Below are 16380 nucleotides of genomic sequence, written 5' to 3' on the forward strand. Positions count from 1 at the left end.
GAGCAAAGGATGCGGCTAGTGGTGTAGTTGGTAGGAGATGCCACTTGACAGTTGACCTCATTCATCTTGACCATTCGTGTCAAAGCATTGAACTTCTTCCTGTTCTGCATCCATGTTCATGATGCTGTGTGCCTGGCATTGACTTCATCCCCTACTGCTTCCCAGTACCTTTTGGGTGTATATCTGGAGGGCCTCTTGCTCCCCCCACCCCCGGCAGATATAGGATGTCCCTCCTTCTGTCCACTTCTTGCACCAAGGCCTCTGGCACATCAGCAGAGAACCTTGGTACATGGAGTCTCAGATCGGCAGATTGGTGAGGTCTGGCATGCAGATTGAAGGATGAGGGATTTAGTGGTCCGCAACCTTTATTCAATGTTTTAACATAACTCATCAATATGTAAAAATAGGGATGGGACCTGCATCTGTGCTTTATGTGTGCGATGTCTGATCTCCGTTTTGACTCTGTGCAGACAGCAGGCTGTTATATTCAGCAAATAACAGGTACCAGCTACCTTTAAGAGATTTCTAACAGACAGCCTGCCTTTAAGAGATTGGAGCTTCCCCCTGCTGGTGGAAGGTGAGAATTGCATGGAATCCTCGTTCAACGCTGATTTCCAACGCTGATTGCAGGTAAGTCTTCAGGCCTGACAAAAATCTCGTCCTGCCTGCGCAGGGACCATTGGGTGTGGGGTAATAGCAGATCGTGCTACTCCCGCCCAAAAACAGGCCCGATCCAATTTTTCCCCATAGAGTCTACAGCACAGAAACAGGCCATTCGGCCCAATTAGTCTATGCCGCTGTTTATGCTCCGTACGAGCCTCCTCCCACCCTACTGCATCTAAACCTCTCAGCACATCCTTCTATTCCTTTCTCCCTCACGTGTGTATCTAGCTTCCCATTAAATGCAATTAATAATTGGTTGTAAAATCAGTGATTTAACACATGCCCACCGACATCTGATTTTGAGCATCTGGCAACACCAGTGGTAACTGCAGGGAGGCCTCACCCACACAGGCTATAGGCACAGATGGGGCATCTCCCGTCACTGCTGTTAGATAACCTTTGGAGTCAAAACTTCAAGATTCAGTCATGGCCAGCTTCAGCTTGCTTAGGGATGGTTACATGTAACCGTGGTAGGTTGGCCTTTATTGCAAGGGGCTTGGAGTATAAGAGTAAGGAAGTCTTGCTGCAATTATATAGGGCCCTGGTGAGACCACACCTGGAGTACTGTGTACAATTTTGGTCTCCTTACCTAAGGAAGGATATACTTGCCTTAGCGGGGGTCCAGCGAAGGTTCACTAGATTGATTCCCGGGATGAGATGGTTGTCCTGTGAGGAGAGATTGATTAGAATGGGCCTATTCTCTCTGGAGTTTAGAAGAATGAGAAGTGATCTCATTGAAACGTATAAAATTCTTAATGGGCTTGACAGGGTAGATGCTGTGAGGCTGCTTCCCATGGCTGGAGAGTCTAGAACTAGGGGGCATAGTCTCAGGATAAAGGGTTGGCCATTTAGGACTGAGATGAGTAGAAATTTCTTCACTCAGAGGGTTGTGAATCTTTGGAATTCTCTACCCTAGAGGGCTGTGGATGCTCAGTCGTTGAGTATATTCAAGGCTGAGATCAATAGATTTTTGGACTCTGGGGGAAGCATGGGATATGGGGATTGAGCGGGAAAGTGGAGTTGAGGTTGAAGATCAGCCATGATCTTATTGAATGGTGGAGCAGGCTCGAGGGACCATATGGCCTATTCCTGTTCCTATTTCTTATGTTCTTATGTTCTTATGTTGAACCCTCATAGATGCCCACAGTTCTATTTTCATACAGATCAGTGGAGGTTGTTAGGAGAGACACTCCCATAAATGGCATGTGTCGAGTAGCAAATCAGCAGCCAGTTGGCACTCCCCTCGGTAGCAGTTCTCTGGCATCATGTAGTTCTGCCCCTGACAGTAGGCAAGACCTCAAAAAATTACTTGATCAAAAGCACTGGGTCTTTGTCGATACAGGTAGCAGGCCTTCTTGACCTCATTCATGTCTTTGTTACCTCCAGATTCATCTATTCCAATGCTCTCATGACTGGCCTCCCACCTTCCACCATCCATAGACTTCAGCTCATCCAAAACTCTGCAGCCCATATTCTATCTTGCACCAAGTCCCGTTCACCCATCACCCATCTGCTCGCTGACCTACATTGGCTCCTGGTCCGGCAATGCTTCAAATTTAAAATTCTTATCCCTGTGTTCAAATCCCTCCATGGCCTCGCCTCTCCCTACCTCTGTAACCTCCTCCAGCCCAACAACCCTCCGAGATCTCTGCGCTGCTCCAACTTTGGCCTCTTGCACATCCCGATTTCCTTTGCCCCACTATTGGCGGCCGTGCCTTCTGCTGCCCAGGCCTTAAGCTCTGGAATTCCCTCCCTAAACCTCTCCACCTTACTAATCTCTCTCCTCCTTTAAGATGCTCCTTAAAACCTACCTTTTTGACCAAGCTTTTGATCACCTGTCCTAATATCTCTTTATGTGGCTCAGTGTCAAATTTTTTCTGAGAATGTTCCTGTGAAGCGCCTTGAGACATTTTATTCCATTAAAGGCGCTATATAAATGCAAGTTGTTGCTGAAGTTTTGCATTTGGCTATACACCAGTGCTGCTCTTTTAACAAGAGGAACATTGAGTAGAAGTTTACATCTGAAAACCAGCACTGAGAGGTACAATACACACGAGAAGTAAATGCAGCAGCAAAATCACATTGAACAACCAACAATGCAAGTATTAATGTCCTGAATTCAATATTGCTGTATCTTGTAGTCTCTCGTTCTCTGTGCCAAAAGTAAAGCGTTAGTTGTCCTAAGACCAAGCGAAACATACCCAGTATGCAGCAAATGTATACAGGGACGACAATCAGCAGGTCCATTATTGGCAATATTTCTAAATGAAAATAATAAGGATTGATTTTCCGACTCTCTAGCAAAGTTCCACATCTGTTGCAGACACATTTCAGAAAATAATGGGTAATACACCCCGCAGTTTTCCAAAATGCACGAGCTCAAGGCATGGATTGGGAAACCTTGCCCTATAGCGTCTGCTTGCAAAGCTGGCTGAGCAATGAGACCTTCATGAACTTGCATAGTCTCAAGATAAGGGGTTGGCCATTTAAGACCAAGATGAGGAAATATTTCTTCACTCAGCGGGTTGAGAATCTTTGGAATTCTCTATCCCAGAGGACTGTGGATGCTCAGTCATTGAGTATATTCAAGACTGAGATTGATAGACTTTTGGACACTAAAGGAATTAAGGGATATGGGGATAGGGTGGGAAAGTGGTGTTGAGGTAGTAGATCAGCCATGCTCTTATTGAATGGTGGAGCAGGCTCGAGGGGGGCTGTACGGCCTACGCCTGCTCCTATTTCTTATGTTCTTATGTTCTTGCCTGAAGTGACTGTTTTTTCCTCAGTTCTAGCAGAGCTTCAGTTAGCCGTTAATGCGGTTGTACACAGTCCAGAGGCGGACTCCGGAGGTGTACCCTACGGGTGTCCGCAAGCTTCACGTGGCTTAACCATTCAGACCACCGGTTGCAGTTGGTGGACAACCATTGCACAACTTCATGGGTCAATGGCTCAATGGTAACCTCCATGGTTATAAACTAAATGGTACAATTTTAAAGGGGGTACAGGAACAGAGAGACCTGGGGGTGTATGTACACATATCATTGAAGGTGGTAAGGCTGTTAAAAAAGCATAAGGGATCCTGGGATTTACAATAGAGGCATAGAGTACAAAAGCAAGGAAGTTATGCTAAACCTTTCTAAAACATTGGTTAGGTCTCAGCTGGAGTGTGATGCTCAATTCTGGGCACCACACTTTTTAGGAAGGATATGAAGGCCTTAGAGAGGGTGCAGAGGAGATTTATGAGAATGGTACTAGGGATGAAGGACTTTAGTTATGTGGAGAGACTGGAGAAACTGGGATTGTTCTCAGAGTAGAGAAATTTAAGGGGCGATTTGATAGAGGTGTTCAAAATCATGAACAGTTTTGATAAAAGTAAATAAGGAGAAATCGTTTCCAGTGGCAGAAGGGTCAGTAACCAAAGGACACAGATTTAAGGTGATCAGCAAAAGAATCAGAGGTGACATGAGGAAACTTTTTTTACACAGTTATGATCTGGAATACATTGCCTGAAAGGGCGGTGGAAGCAGATTCAGTAACTTTCAAAAGGGAATTGGATAAATACTTGAAGGGAAAAATGTGCAGAGTAATGGGGAAAGGACAGGGGAGTAGGACTAATTGGATAGCTCTTCCAAAGAGCCAGCACAGGCACGTTGGGCCGAATGGCCTTCTCCAAAGGCATTTGATAAAGTCCTTCATAAAAGACTGTTAGCTAAAGTCAAAGCTCATGGAATTGAGGGCAAATTATTCACCTGGTTAGAAAATTAGCTGAGTAGCAGGTGACAGAGAGTAGGGATAATGGGCAGGTACTCAAATTGACAGGATGTGACTAGTGGTGTCCCACAGGGATCTGTGTTGGGGCCTCAACTATTCACTGTATTTCTTAATGACTTAGATGACGGGATTGAGAGCCACATATCCAAGTTTGCCGATGACACAAAGACTGACAGCATTGTAGACAGTGTAAGCAACATTGCAAGCAGTGTAGATGGAAGCATAAGATTACAGAGAAATATTAATAGATTAAGTGAATGGGCAAAACTTTGGCAAATGGATTTCAGTGTAGACAAGTGTGAGGCATCCACTTTGGACTTAAAAAGGAGACAGTGGAGGTTCAAAGAGACTTAGGGGTCCATGCACACAAATCATTAAAATATCATGGACAGGTACAGAAAATAATCAAAAAGGCTAATGGAATGCTGACCTTTATATCTACAGGACTAGAATACCAGGGGGTAGAAGTTATGCTCCAGCTATACAAAACCCTGGTTAGACCACACCTGGAGTACTGTGTTCAGTTCTGGGCACCTTAGGAAGGATACATTGGCCTTGGACGGAGTGCAGCGTAGATTTACTACAATGATACCTGGTCTCCAAAGGTTACATTACGAGGAGAGATTACACAAACTAGGGTTGTATTTCTTGGAATTTAGAAGACCAAGGGGTGATTTGATCAAAGTTTTCAAGATATTTTGGGGAACTGATAGGGTAGATAGTGAGAAACTATTTCTGCTGTTTGGGGAGTCTAGGACTAGGGGACGTAGCCTAAAAATTAGAGCCAGGACTTTCATGAGTGAAATTAGGAAACACATCTACATGCAAAGGGTGGGAGAAGTTTGGAATTCTCTTCCACAAACAGCAGTTGATGCTAGCTCAATTGTTAATTTTAAATCTGAGATTGATAGATTTTTGTTAACCAAAGGTATTAAGGGATACGGGGCTAAGCCAGGTGTATGGAATTAGGTCACAGATCAGCCATGATCTCATTGAATGGCGGAACAGGATCGAGGGGCCATCGGCCTACTCCTGTTGCTGTGTTCCTATGTTCTTATGCTACAATGGTGAGCTGCTGTCTTGACAGGCACTGGTTACATCACTACACCTAAGTAGCTGACTGAATTGCAGTAGCCCTATCACCTTTTTAGTCATGTCTGCTGCAATTCAGGAGCCTTTTTCGCTTCTCAACCTCCCTCACATCTTTCTCCGCAATATACTCAGCACTGGAAGCTGCAACCAAGTTTGTGGTCACAAAACTTGGCTCATCCAAAACTCTGCTGCCCGTATCCTATCCCACACCAAGTCCCGCTCACCTATAACCCCTTTCCTACATTGGCTCCCAGTACCTCAAATTTAAATTTGTTATCCTTTTGTTTAAATCCATTCACGGACTTGCCCCTCCATATCTCTGTACGTCTTTCAGTCCTAACCCCGCCCCCCAAACGTTTTGCTCCTCTGACTCAGGATTTTTGTGCATCACAACCTCCCTTCACCCCACCACAGGTGGCTGTGCCTTCTGCCCTTTTCACCCCACGCTCTGGAGTTCCCCCTCTGCCGTGGCTCAGTGGTAGCACTCTCGCCTCTGAATTGTGGGTTCAAGTCCCACTCCAGAGACCTGAGTACATAATCCAGGCTGACACTCCCAGTGCAGTGCTGAGGGAATGCTGTACTGTCGGAGGTGCCATCTTTCAGATGAGATGTAAAACCGAGGCCCCGTCTGCCCTCTCAGGCGGACGCAAAAGTTCCCATGGCGCTATTTTGAAGAAGAGCAGGGGAGTTCTCCCCGGTCTCCTGGCCAATATTTATCCCTCAACCAACATCACTGAAACAGATTATCTGGTCATTATCTCATTGCTATTTGTGGGAGCTATTATCTCATTGCTATTTGTGATCAAATTGTCTGCCGTATTTCCTACATTATAATAATCACTATATTTCAAAAGTACTTCATTGGCTGTAAAGCACTTTGGGATGTCCTGAGGTCGTGAAAGGCGCTATTTAAATGCAAGTTTTTTTCTCTTTTCTTTCTCCTGCTGCTGAAATCCCATTAGGATCTTGGCCCTCCCTTAGGGTAGATCTGAACTTCTACAAGTAAAATTGTAATCGATCCTATTGATGTGCCTCTGTAATTACACAATTATATAGAAATACATAGAATGTACAGCACAGAAACAGGCCATTCCCCAGCCCAACAGCTCCATTCTCTGTACCCCTTTACTTACCTCTTCTTGTCAGTTTATTTGGGGATAGTTAAAATCTTTCATGATTATTATTCTATGTCCTTTACTAATTTCACATATTTCTTCCTCCACCTCCTTTCCACTATTCGGTGGTCTGTAGTTTCGGTGGTCTATATTTTATCCCTATTAGACTGATCGATCCCTTCTCATCTTTTATTTCAATCCACGTGGATTCTGTTTCTATCCTTCTGTTGGTGATGTCCCTTTTTTCTACTGCCATTATGTTATCTCTAATTAGTACAGCTACTCCACCCCTCCCCCTTCTTCCTTCCCTCAGCTTTCTGATTATCTTATATACTACGATATTTAGTTGCCAGTCCTGTTCTTTATGTTGCCATGTTTCAGTTATTCCTACTACATCTAGTTCCTCGCTATGGATTATTGCCTCCGGTTCCTGTGTTTTATTTTGGACGCTGTTTACATTGCTGTACAGGCAGTTTAATTCATCTTTAATAGTTGTTCTTTTTACTTTATTTTTAACAGTCCTTTTATACTCCTGTTTTATAACAGTATTTGTTCCTTGACCGTTTATGTTATCTTCATTCCTTACCCTGGTCTGACCTTTACACTCATCTCCTGTTTCTTTTATCTTGAAGCTTTTGTTAATACTCCCCGATCCCTCCCCACATCTTGCTACTTTAAAGCCTCGTGCACTGCCCTATTTATCCTTTCCTCTAGGACTCTGGTCTCATTCTGGTTCAGGTGGAGCCCTTTTGTTTTTTCCTTACCCCACCCCCCCCACCCCAATTTTTTTCCCTGGCTCTGAACTTGCTTAAAAACTATTAAATCCCTAACTTCTTCCAGTTGTGATGAAAGGTCATCGACCTGAAATGTTAACTCTGTTTCTTTCTCCACAGATGCTGCTCTGACCTGCTGAGTGTTTCCAGCATTTTCTGTTATTATTTCTCGGTTTAAGTATGTTCATTGTCATGGAGATGATACAAGATTACATTCTAATTACTGGAACAATGTTTTTCCTTTGAAAGCCCAGTCAAAATAAATATTTAAACATATACATTCTTAATGTGCATGGTGCAGCAATAATCTAATTAACACTCAAACTGCACTAGAATAAAAACACAATCCAGAAGGTAATGAAAGACAGGCCTCCATGTAAATAGTCTTATCCTCTCTCTGAAGAAGTGCTTTGCACACAATGACTTACTTTTAAAGTGTAGTCACCATTATGCAGATGATGCAGTAGCTGCTTTGCATGCAGCAAGATCTCACAAATGAGATGAATGAGCAGTGAACCAGTTTTGTTTTAGTGTTGTTAATTGAGGGGAAATGTTGAGCAGAGGAATTCCCTCTTCTTCTTTGAATAGTCCCGCCCGTACCAGCAGAACAAACAGAGAGACTGGTCCTCAGTTTGACATCTCATCTGAAGGATGGCACCTCTGAAAATGCTGCACTCCCTCAAGACTGTGCAAAAGGGTCAGTTGAGATCATGTGCTCAAGTTCTGGAATGGGGCCTATGAGCCCTCAACCTTCTGACTCGGAGGCAAGAGTGCGACATACTGAGCCAAGCTGACATAATGCACCATTGAGCCAAGCTTTATTGTCTCTTAATATAATTAGCATTACCTTATTTTAATAGCACTGATGCATTTAAGGGGAAGCTAGATGAACACATGAGGAAGGAAGGAACAGAAGGTTATGCTGATAGAGTCAGATGAAGAGGGAGGGGGGAGGAGGCTCCTGTGGAGCATAAACACCGGCATGAACCAGTTGGGCCGAAGTGCCTGTTTCTGTGCTTTACATTCTATGTAATTCCAGGTAATGAATTTTTAATGTATGGTAAAAACGGAATGCAGCACAAATATCTATGGGATATCATTTATATTTCCATTATTAGAATTAACCATAATTCACTTTGTCTCTGTGAGTTATCAGATTTGCCCAGTTGTGAGATTTAAGTCATATCTTCATAATGTATACTTCATAAATCATTTATTATTCTCACGCATGAAATGAATCTAATTCTGTACAATCCCTTTTATTTTCCACTGTCATTTTTTACTTTTTTTAATCTGTAAAACATTTTTGGATACGCAATATCACTTTTTCAAGTGTTTTTATTTACTTCAGGAAGCACAGGGGTAGATTTCCAACTTGCCGCTCGGGCGTGAAACTGGCGTTGTGGATCAGCCGCCCATTACAGAGACCACCCCAATTTCCATTAATTTCTATTATGGGGGTGGGCTGATCCATAATGCCAGTGTTGTGCCCGGGTGGCATGTTGAAAATCTAACCTTGCTGACAGAAGTGCATAAATCAATAGTCCTGCAACATTAACAGGTAAAATGCAAAGAGTAAGCACCCACCACACCAGCCGGCAACGCATTCCAGAGACTCACTAATCTCTGGGAATAACATTGGCGGCATCTTCAGTGGAGACCTCTGTGATGCAGCACATACGCACAATAGGAATATCTCTCACGAGTACTCTTGAGGCTATGGAAGGCCTTGAATCTAAACTCCCAAGGCTTACTCATAGCCAACTTTAACTGGCTTGGAGAACAGCTGCAGGCATCCATGTCGGAAGGATCGCAACACTTTTATAATACTCACCACTCTTTGCTTACATCCATCAATAGGGTTTGTGAATAGATCGCCTTGGCCAATGGTAGGCACAGAGTCACAAAGAAGGAGCCATTTGGCAATCGTGTCTTTAGCAGTTCTGTGTCATCATGCCTTCAGAGGCAATGAGATGATAGTGATTTCAGCGAAGAAGACTGCTGGGCTAGTCATTGACGTGATCTGCAGCCACCCACAAGTGCTACATATTCAATTCAAGTCGCACTTTACAGTAAGGCACATGCATAACAAAGAAAAGCCCACAGAACAGAAGGTAATGGCTGGAGTCACCCACACAAAGAAAGAAAGAACTTGAACTTGAACTCTAGTTCTGACGAAAAGTCTTCGACCTGAAACATTAACTCTTTCTCCACAGATGCTGCCTGACTTGCTTAGCTTCTCTAGCATTTTCTGTTTTTATTTATTATTAAAGAAAAACTTGCATTTATAGAGCCCTTTCATGATCTCAGGACGTCCCAAAGTGCTTTACAGCCAAAGAAGTAGTTTTGAAGTGTAGTCACTGTTGTAATGTAGGAAATGCGGCAGCCAATTTGCACACAGCAAAGTCCCACAAACAGCAATGTGATAATGACCAGATAATCTATTTTTTAGTGATATTGGTTGAGGGACACCAGGGAGAACTCCCCTGCTCTTCTTTGAAATAGTGCCAAGGGATCTTTTACGTCCATCTGAGAGGACAGACGGGGCCTCGGTTTAATGTCTCATCTGAAAGAAGGCACCACCGACATTGCAGCACTCCCTCAGTACTGTGCTGGGAATGTCAGCCTAGATTTATTGTTCAAGTCTCTGGAGTGAGACTTGAACCCACGACCTTTTGATTTAGAGGCGAGAGTGCTACCAACTGAGGTACGCCTGACGTAAACCAAAAGCACTGCCTAGTTAATTAAATTAATTCACTTTTTTGATTTTTTTTTGCCCAATAAAAGTTTCCATTTTCCTTCCCACTGCATTTCAGATTGCTAATTATCCATGTGTATCTTCATGAAATAAGGCACAACTTATTCACCGTCACCATGGTGAGGAGTCTGAGACTTCTCATGCATTGCTCCTTTACCACACCTGTCTAGCAGACTCTGTTGCAGTCCACCCGCTGCCTGGACTTTGCTTCATGTCCTTTTCTTAATTCATCCTCGGGAAGTGGGCATCACCGGCAAGGCCAGCATTTATTGCCCATCCCTAGTTGCGCTGAGAAGGTGGTGGTAACTTAATGGTTTGCGAGGCAAGAGGGCAGTTAAGAGTCAACGATGCTGATGTGGGACTGGAGTCATATATAGGCCCAGACTGGGTAAGGGCAGTAGGTTTCCTTCCCTAAAGGGCATTAGTGAACCAGTTGGGTTTTTACAATAATCCCAACAGCTTCATGGTCACTTTTACTGATAACAGCTTTTTACTTCCAACTGAGTTCAAATCCTCAGACTGCCATGGTGAGATTTCAACTCACGTTCTCTGGATTATTAGTCCAATAACGTAACCACAACACTGTGACCTCTGTGCTCCCAGGTTGTCTAGTCCTTTTCCCCTTTGCCCCCAGCGACTGCTCCATTCATGTTCTCCACCATAAGACAACTCGGTACTGTTTTTTTTACTACTGCGGTGCCACTGTGAGACCTCAAATTGTGCTTGAATCATGTGTTTGTATTTCTCTATCTATTGGATTTATCTCTCCGGTCTGACTCTCATTATGATGGCAGTTGTACTGGGCTCAGCATTGCAGCATTGGTTTATTGTGAAAAGACGTTAGAAATGATGCATTATTATCATATATGATACCAAACAAATGGATAGATGGACTCCGAAGAGCAGTCACAAAACAGAATATAGTAGTACAGCCACAAAGAGCAGTCTGTAATTAATTAAGTTATAATTCACCTAACTAAAGGTTGCAATGCTATCATTAATCCCTCCTAATCACTTACACACAAACACAAACTGGGATTATCAAGACAGCACCTTTAATCTGTTCTCGGTGTAATGCCAGCATGGGGCTTATAACAATCGTTCCCTCTGTCCTGCAATTGTAGGGTTAAGACGGCAGTTATACTGCCAATCACGCATTGACACAAAGCAATTTTGGTGTACAAATCAATGAATATGTGGCAATATAATTTATGGACCAGGTCCCGGTTTGAAATTTGAGTACACTGTGAAGCCAAGGAATGTAAAAGGCTCTCACACCAGTGTTTGGACTGGCTGCCGTATAACTCTAGCCTAAGGGTCTTTGCTCCTCAACTAGTAACTTCGCTGCACTCTGGTTTTCAGTGGACTCCACTGATTGTGCAATTGACGCGTATTGTTCTTTTAATCCATTAACCCAACACTCATCAGGGTTTCCTTCCACACCCCAATCTGGGGGAATCCAGAACATGAGGGCATAACATTAAAATTAGAGCTAGTTCATTTAGGAATGAAATCAGGAAGCACTTTTTCACACAAAGGGTAGTGGAAAATCTGGAACTCTCTCCCCCAAAAGGCTGTGGATGCTGGGGGTCAATTGAAATTTTCAAGACCGAGTTCGATAGATTTTTATTGGGTAAGGGTATCGAGGGATATGGAGCAAAGGCGGGTAAATGGAGTTGAGGTACAGATCAGCCAAAATGCAAGTTGTTGTTGTTATTTGATGCTATTTTTTGATGACACTAATCCATTTAAAATAAATGAATTAACACCTGTGCTGACATAACAGAAGGAGAATGTCAGACAAACAAATTGAGTGTTCCCCCGTGAATACCGCCAGGAGTTATTTTTAGGCTACAGGTTTGTTTTACTTCAGTAGCAACTGTTTTGAAGACCTATGTTTCTCAACACATTTTTTGTCTTCATTGTGTGTTTTAAAATATGTAGCAGAATTTGTAATGATTAGTTGTATTTAATTGAGGAACTGTTTCCACTGGCAGGAGGGTCGGTAACCAGAGGACACAGATTTAAGATAATTGGCAAAAGAACCAGAGGGGAGATGAGGAGAAATGTTTTTATGCAGTGAGTTGTTTTGATCTGGAATGCACTGCCTGAAAGGACAGTGGAAGCAGATTCAATAGTAATTTTTGAAAAGGGGTTGGATAAATACTTGAAGGGGAGAAAATTGCAGGGCTATGGGGAAAGAGCAGGGGAGTGGGACTAATTGGATTGCTCTTTCAAAGAGCTGGCACAGGCACGATGGGCTGAATGGCCTCCTTCTATGCTGTAAGATTCCATGACTCTAATTAAAAGATGGTTCTAAACAAGAGATGTTTCTCGATTTTTCAGATATTTCCATTAGTTTACTATCACTGGTGGTGACCGCCTGTGGCCTCGCTCTTTTTGGAGTCTCGCTCTTCGTCTCCTGGAAGCTGTGCTGGATTCCGTGGCGTGAGCGTAGCGAATCATCCAACCACAAGGAAAGCCAACAGGACCAGCAGCACTACACTGATAACGAGACAGATGGACACGAGTACAGTGAGGACTTCATGACAGAACCTGCCTCCTATCCAGAGTCCGCGATGAAGATCAGCCACACTTCCCCGGATATCCCCGTGGACACCCAGTCCAGGAACAAGGAGAACTGCGCCCATAACGTGCGGATGCATCGGCAAGTCACGGAGCCCACGTCATCTTCAAGGTCAGTGGTTAAAGATACCTGAGAGGGAGACGTTCATATCATCACACTCTCTGACTGGATTCCAAGACTGCTGAATTTAGGGATTTGATTAAAAAGCCCAATAATGTGTAACTCATAAACCAGAGTTCCAGCAAGGGGTTGCCAACCCTCTCCAGGATTGCCCTGGAGTCTCCAGGAATTAAAGACTAATCTCCAGGACACAGATGCGAGCAAAACCCAGGGGAAAAATCATAGGGACAATAAAAATTTGTGTTTTTAAAAATTTTTTCTTTGAACACTTTTGTTTATCGTTATAAAAATATTGGACATGGATAAAAATGCTGTTTGACTGACAGTCAAGAATCATCCAATCGGGTAAAATGAAGAGTCTATTCGGTTTCCGATTGGCTGCGGGAAGGCTGTGCTCCGTGACAATGGACGCGTCAGGCTACCAATGGTGGGAGTGTGGGGGCGGGGTGTTTGGAGACAAGCGGTCATGTGATGAAACCTCCAGGAATATGTCCAACCAGAGTTGGCGACCCTAGTTCCAGGGTAAAGCTGAATGGGGAGGGGCTAAAGCCCTGGAAGGAAAAAACAATGGCTAAAGATGGGAGTAAACAAAAATAGCTTGAAGTTGAATTGCTGGCGTACTTGAATCCCAGGCAGATGGTTGTAAGTTCAGATAGCAGAGAAGATCTGTCAGTCAAAATCACGTCTTATTTGACTGAGTCTTCACAATTCTCTGGTAAAAATACAAAACAGAGCAACACATTATGTTCTAAGAGCCAAATGGTGTCTGGTAGCCCAGTTCCTAATGAGCTACAACCAGTTGCACAGTGGGATTCAATGGCGACTATGTAAAAAGTCGTGAACCGGAGCCTATGATGGTTGGTGGAGAGCATGGGAAGGCAATGAGAGAAAAGAGTGAAGGGAAGGACTTTATAGTTATAGTGAGCAGTGAAAATTATATATAGAAAAGAAACCAGCAACTTCAGCGCAGAACCGAGAGAGTGCGGTCTTCTCAGAGATGCTGTCCTTTGGAAAAGAGGTAAAATCGAGGGCCCCATCTACCTGCTCAGGTGGATGTGAAAAGATCTCAAGGCACTATTCAAATAAAGGCTGGGAGTTCTCCCAACGTCCTGGGCGACAGTCCAGTCTCATGCCAACGTGGCGCTTGACTCTTAACTGCCCTCTGAAGTGGCCTAGCCAACCACTCAGTTGTGTCAAACCACTCAGTGGTTCAAAAAGAAGGCCCACTACGACCTTCTCTGAGCAACAAGAGATGGGCAATAAATGCCGGCCTTGCCAGCGACGGCCACATCCTGAGAATAAAAAAAAGCAAAACCACTTCACAACGACTACTCCATAAAATGGTCAACCAGGGAACTATTTTAATCTGACTTTCTTTGTTGCTGATGATGAAATCAGGGTAGGCGATCGACCCTGTTCTCTGTTGTAAATGTGTGTGCATTTAAACTTTCAAAAGGGAATTGGATATACAACTTGAAAAGGAAAAATTTACAGGGCTAAGTGGGAAAAGAGCAGTCGGGGGGGGGGGGAATGGGACTAATTGGATTGCTCTTTCAAAGAGCTGGCACAGGTACGATGGGCTGAATGGCCTCCTTCTCCGCTGTATGATTATATGATCCCACGAATCAATCATGGAATCATAGAATCAATTGATTCTATGATTGATTGATTCTATGATTGATTGATTGATTCTATGATTTATTGATTCTATAATTGATTGATTTATTCTATGATTTATTGATTCTATGATTTATTGATTCTATGATTGATTGATTCTATCAACATAACTGGCAAAATTTGCTTTCCAAGATTTTTTTTGGGGGGTGGGGGGCCACATGCATTTCATAGCGTTCCACTGAAAGACACTGTTCTTGATTATAGGCACAACTCCATAAGAAGACAATTAAACCTCTCAAACCCGGACTTTGACATCCAACAGTACCAATGGCAGGAGAAGCCGATAGACATCGGGAGGATTAAGCCTGAGTTGTACAAGCAAAGGTCGGTGGACACTGAGGACGGCCGGCGGAACAACCAAACCTGCGGGAAACTTAACTTTGTGCTGAAGTACGACTGCGACTTGGAACAGCTGATCGTCAAAATCCACAAAGCGGTCAACCTGCCGGCAAAGGACTTTTCCGGCACCTCCGACCCTTATGTGAAGATATATCTGCTCCCAGACCGCAAAACAAAACACCAAACTAAAGTCCACCGCAAAACCCTCAACCCCGTCTTCGACGAGGCCTTCCTCTTCTCTGTCCCCTACAACGAGCTGGCCAACAGGAAGCTTCACTTCAGCGTGTATGACTTTGACAGGTTTTCTAGGCATGATGTGATCGGGCAGGTGGCCGTCGACAATTTCCTCGAATTGTCTGACTTCCCCCGAGAAACCATGCTGTGGAAGGACATTCACCACGTCACGTCGGTAAGTGTGACCCACCTCCTGACTCTGCCGTTGAAAGACAAAAGAACTGGTTATGCGAGTCATGCTTCTGGCAGGGGTGGGAGGTGTAAAGCGGAAGTGCCAGGTAGTCTGAGAACACGAAAGGTCGGCCAAGAAACACTCTTAACCCCATTCGTTGACTAGTTCCTAGAAGGTCCAGCCAGCAACAAGTATGGAAGTGACCAATGGAAAGTAATTTCACAAGGCCACTATATAGTAACTACAGTATTGGGGTAGAAATTGGACCTTGCTGTGACTGTAAAATGGGTGTAACGTCCTGTGCCCCAAGCACACCTGAAAAACGTCCTGCCTAAAATTGGGTCAGGCCAATTTTCTGGCGGCCACCTAAAACAGACATGAGGCCCCTTAAATATGAAAATGAGGAGCCTAACATCTGTTTATAGGTCCCTTCATTGTAGTTGGGCTGCGATGAGTAGGGTAGGTGTCTGATCTGTCCCACTCCAGAATCTTCATTGACCTAAGCAATTGGCGCCAATGAAAGATCAGTTTATTTAAAAATTGAACAACATTTATAAAAAAACGTTCCTATGAAGCCGGGGAGGAGCAGGAGTGTTTCCCCCTTGACTCCACAGTCAGCGCGATCGCACCCCCTCTTCACTGCTCCAAGCCTCCATCCCGGGACGTACCTTTGGCCCGTTGATGGCAAGGCAACAGGCCTGACATTCAGCCTCCTCAATGCATGAGCTGCCCATGGAGGCACAACAGGCGCCAGGAGCTCATTCAAAAGAAAAATGCTCAGGAGACCCCGCGGCTCAATTTGGGGCCGGCCTCCGGCCTCTCGGTTGGGACACGTGCTGCTTGCGGGGCCTGAAAATGGGTCCGGACAAATTTTCACCCCCATGGTCTCTAAATACCGTGTTGACATCCAGCTTGCGTTCAGATGCAGTGACCACTGGCTCAGGGGTAATATTCCCACCACCGAGTCAGAAGGGTTGGGTTAGGGTCTCACTCCAGACAGTCCCGGCGAGCGGAGACTGGAGCACCGGCTCTGAATATCAGAGTAATGTCCAACGGGGGATACTTGTGTCCGATGGGTG

The 16380-nt window shown here is 44.2% G+C and overlaps 1 protein-coding gene across 1 annotated transcript in view; it reads left to right on the plus strand.

Moving 5' to 3' along the window:
• syt9b (synaptotagmin IXb) overlaps window positions 1-16380 on the plus strand; it is a 75984-nt gene that overhangs the window by 25236 nt on the left and 34368 nt on the right. The window contains exons 2-3 of the mRNA XM_067993597.1: window positions 12519-12870; window positions 14761-15304. Coding sequence (XP_067849698.1) covers window positions 12519-12870; window positions 14761-15304 — 896 coding nt within the window. The remainder of the gene's footprint in view (window positions 1-12518; window positions 12871-14760; window positions 15305-16380) is intronic.

This window comes from Heptranchias perlo, chromosome 12, assembly GCF_035084215.1.
Source record: "Heptranchias perlo isolate sHepPer1 chromosome 12, sHepPer1.hap1, whole genome shotgun sequence".
NCBI lineage: Eukaryota > Metazoa > Chordata > Chondrichthyes > Hexanchiformes > Hexanchidae > Heptranchias > Heptranchias perlo.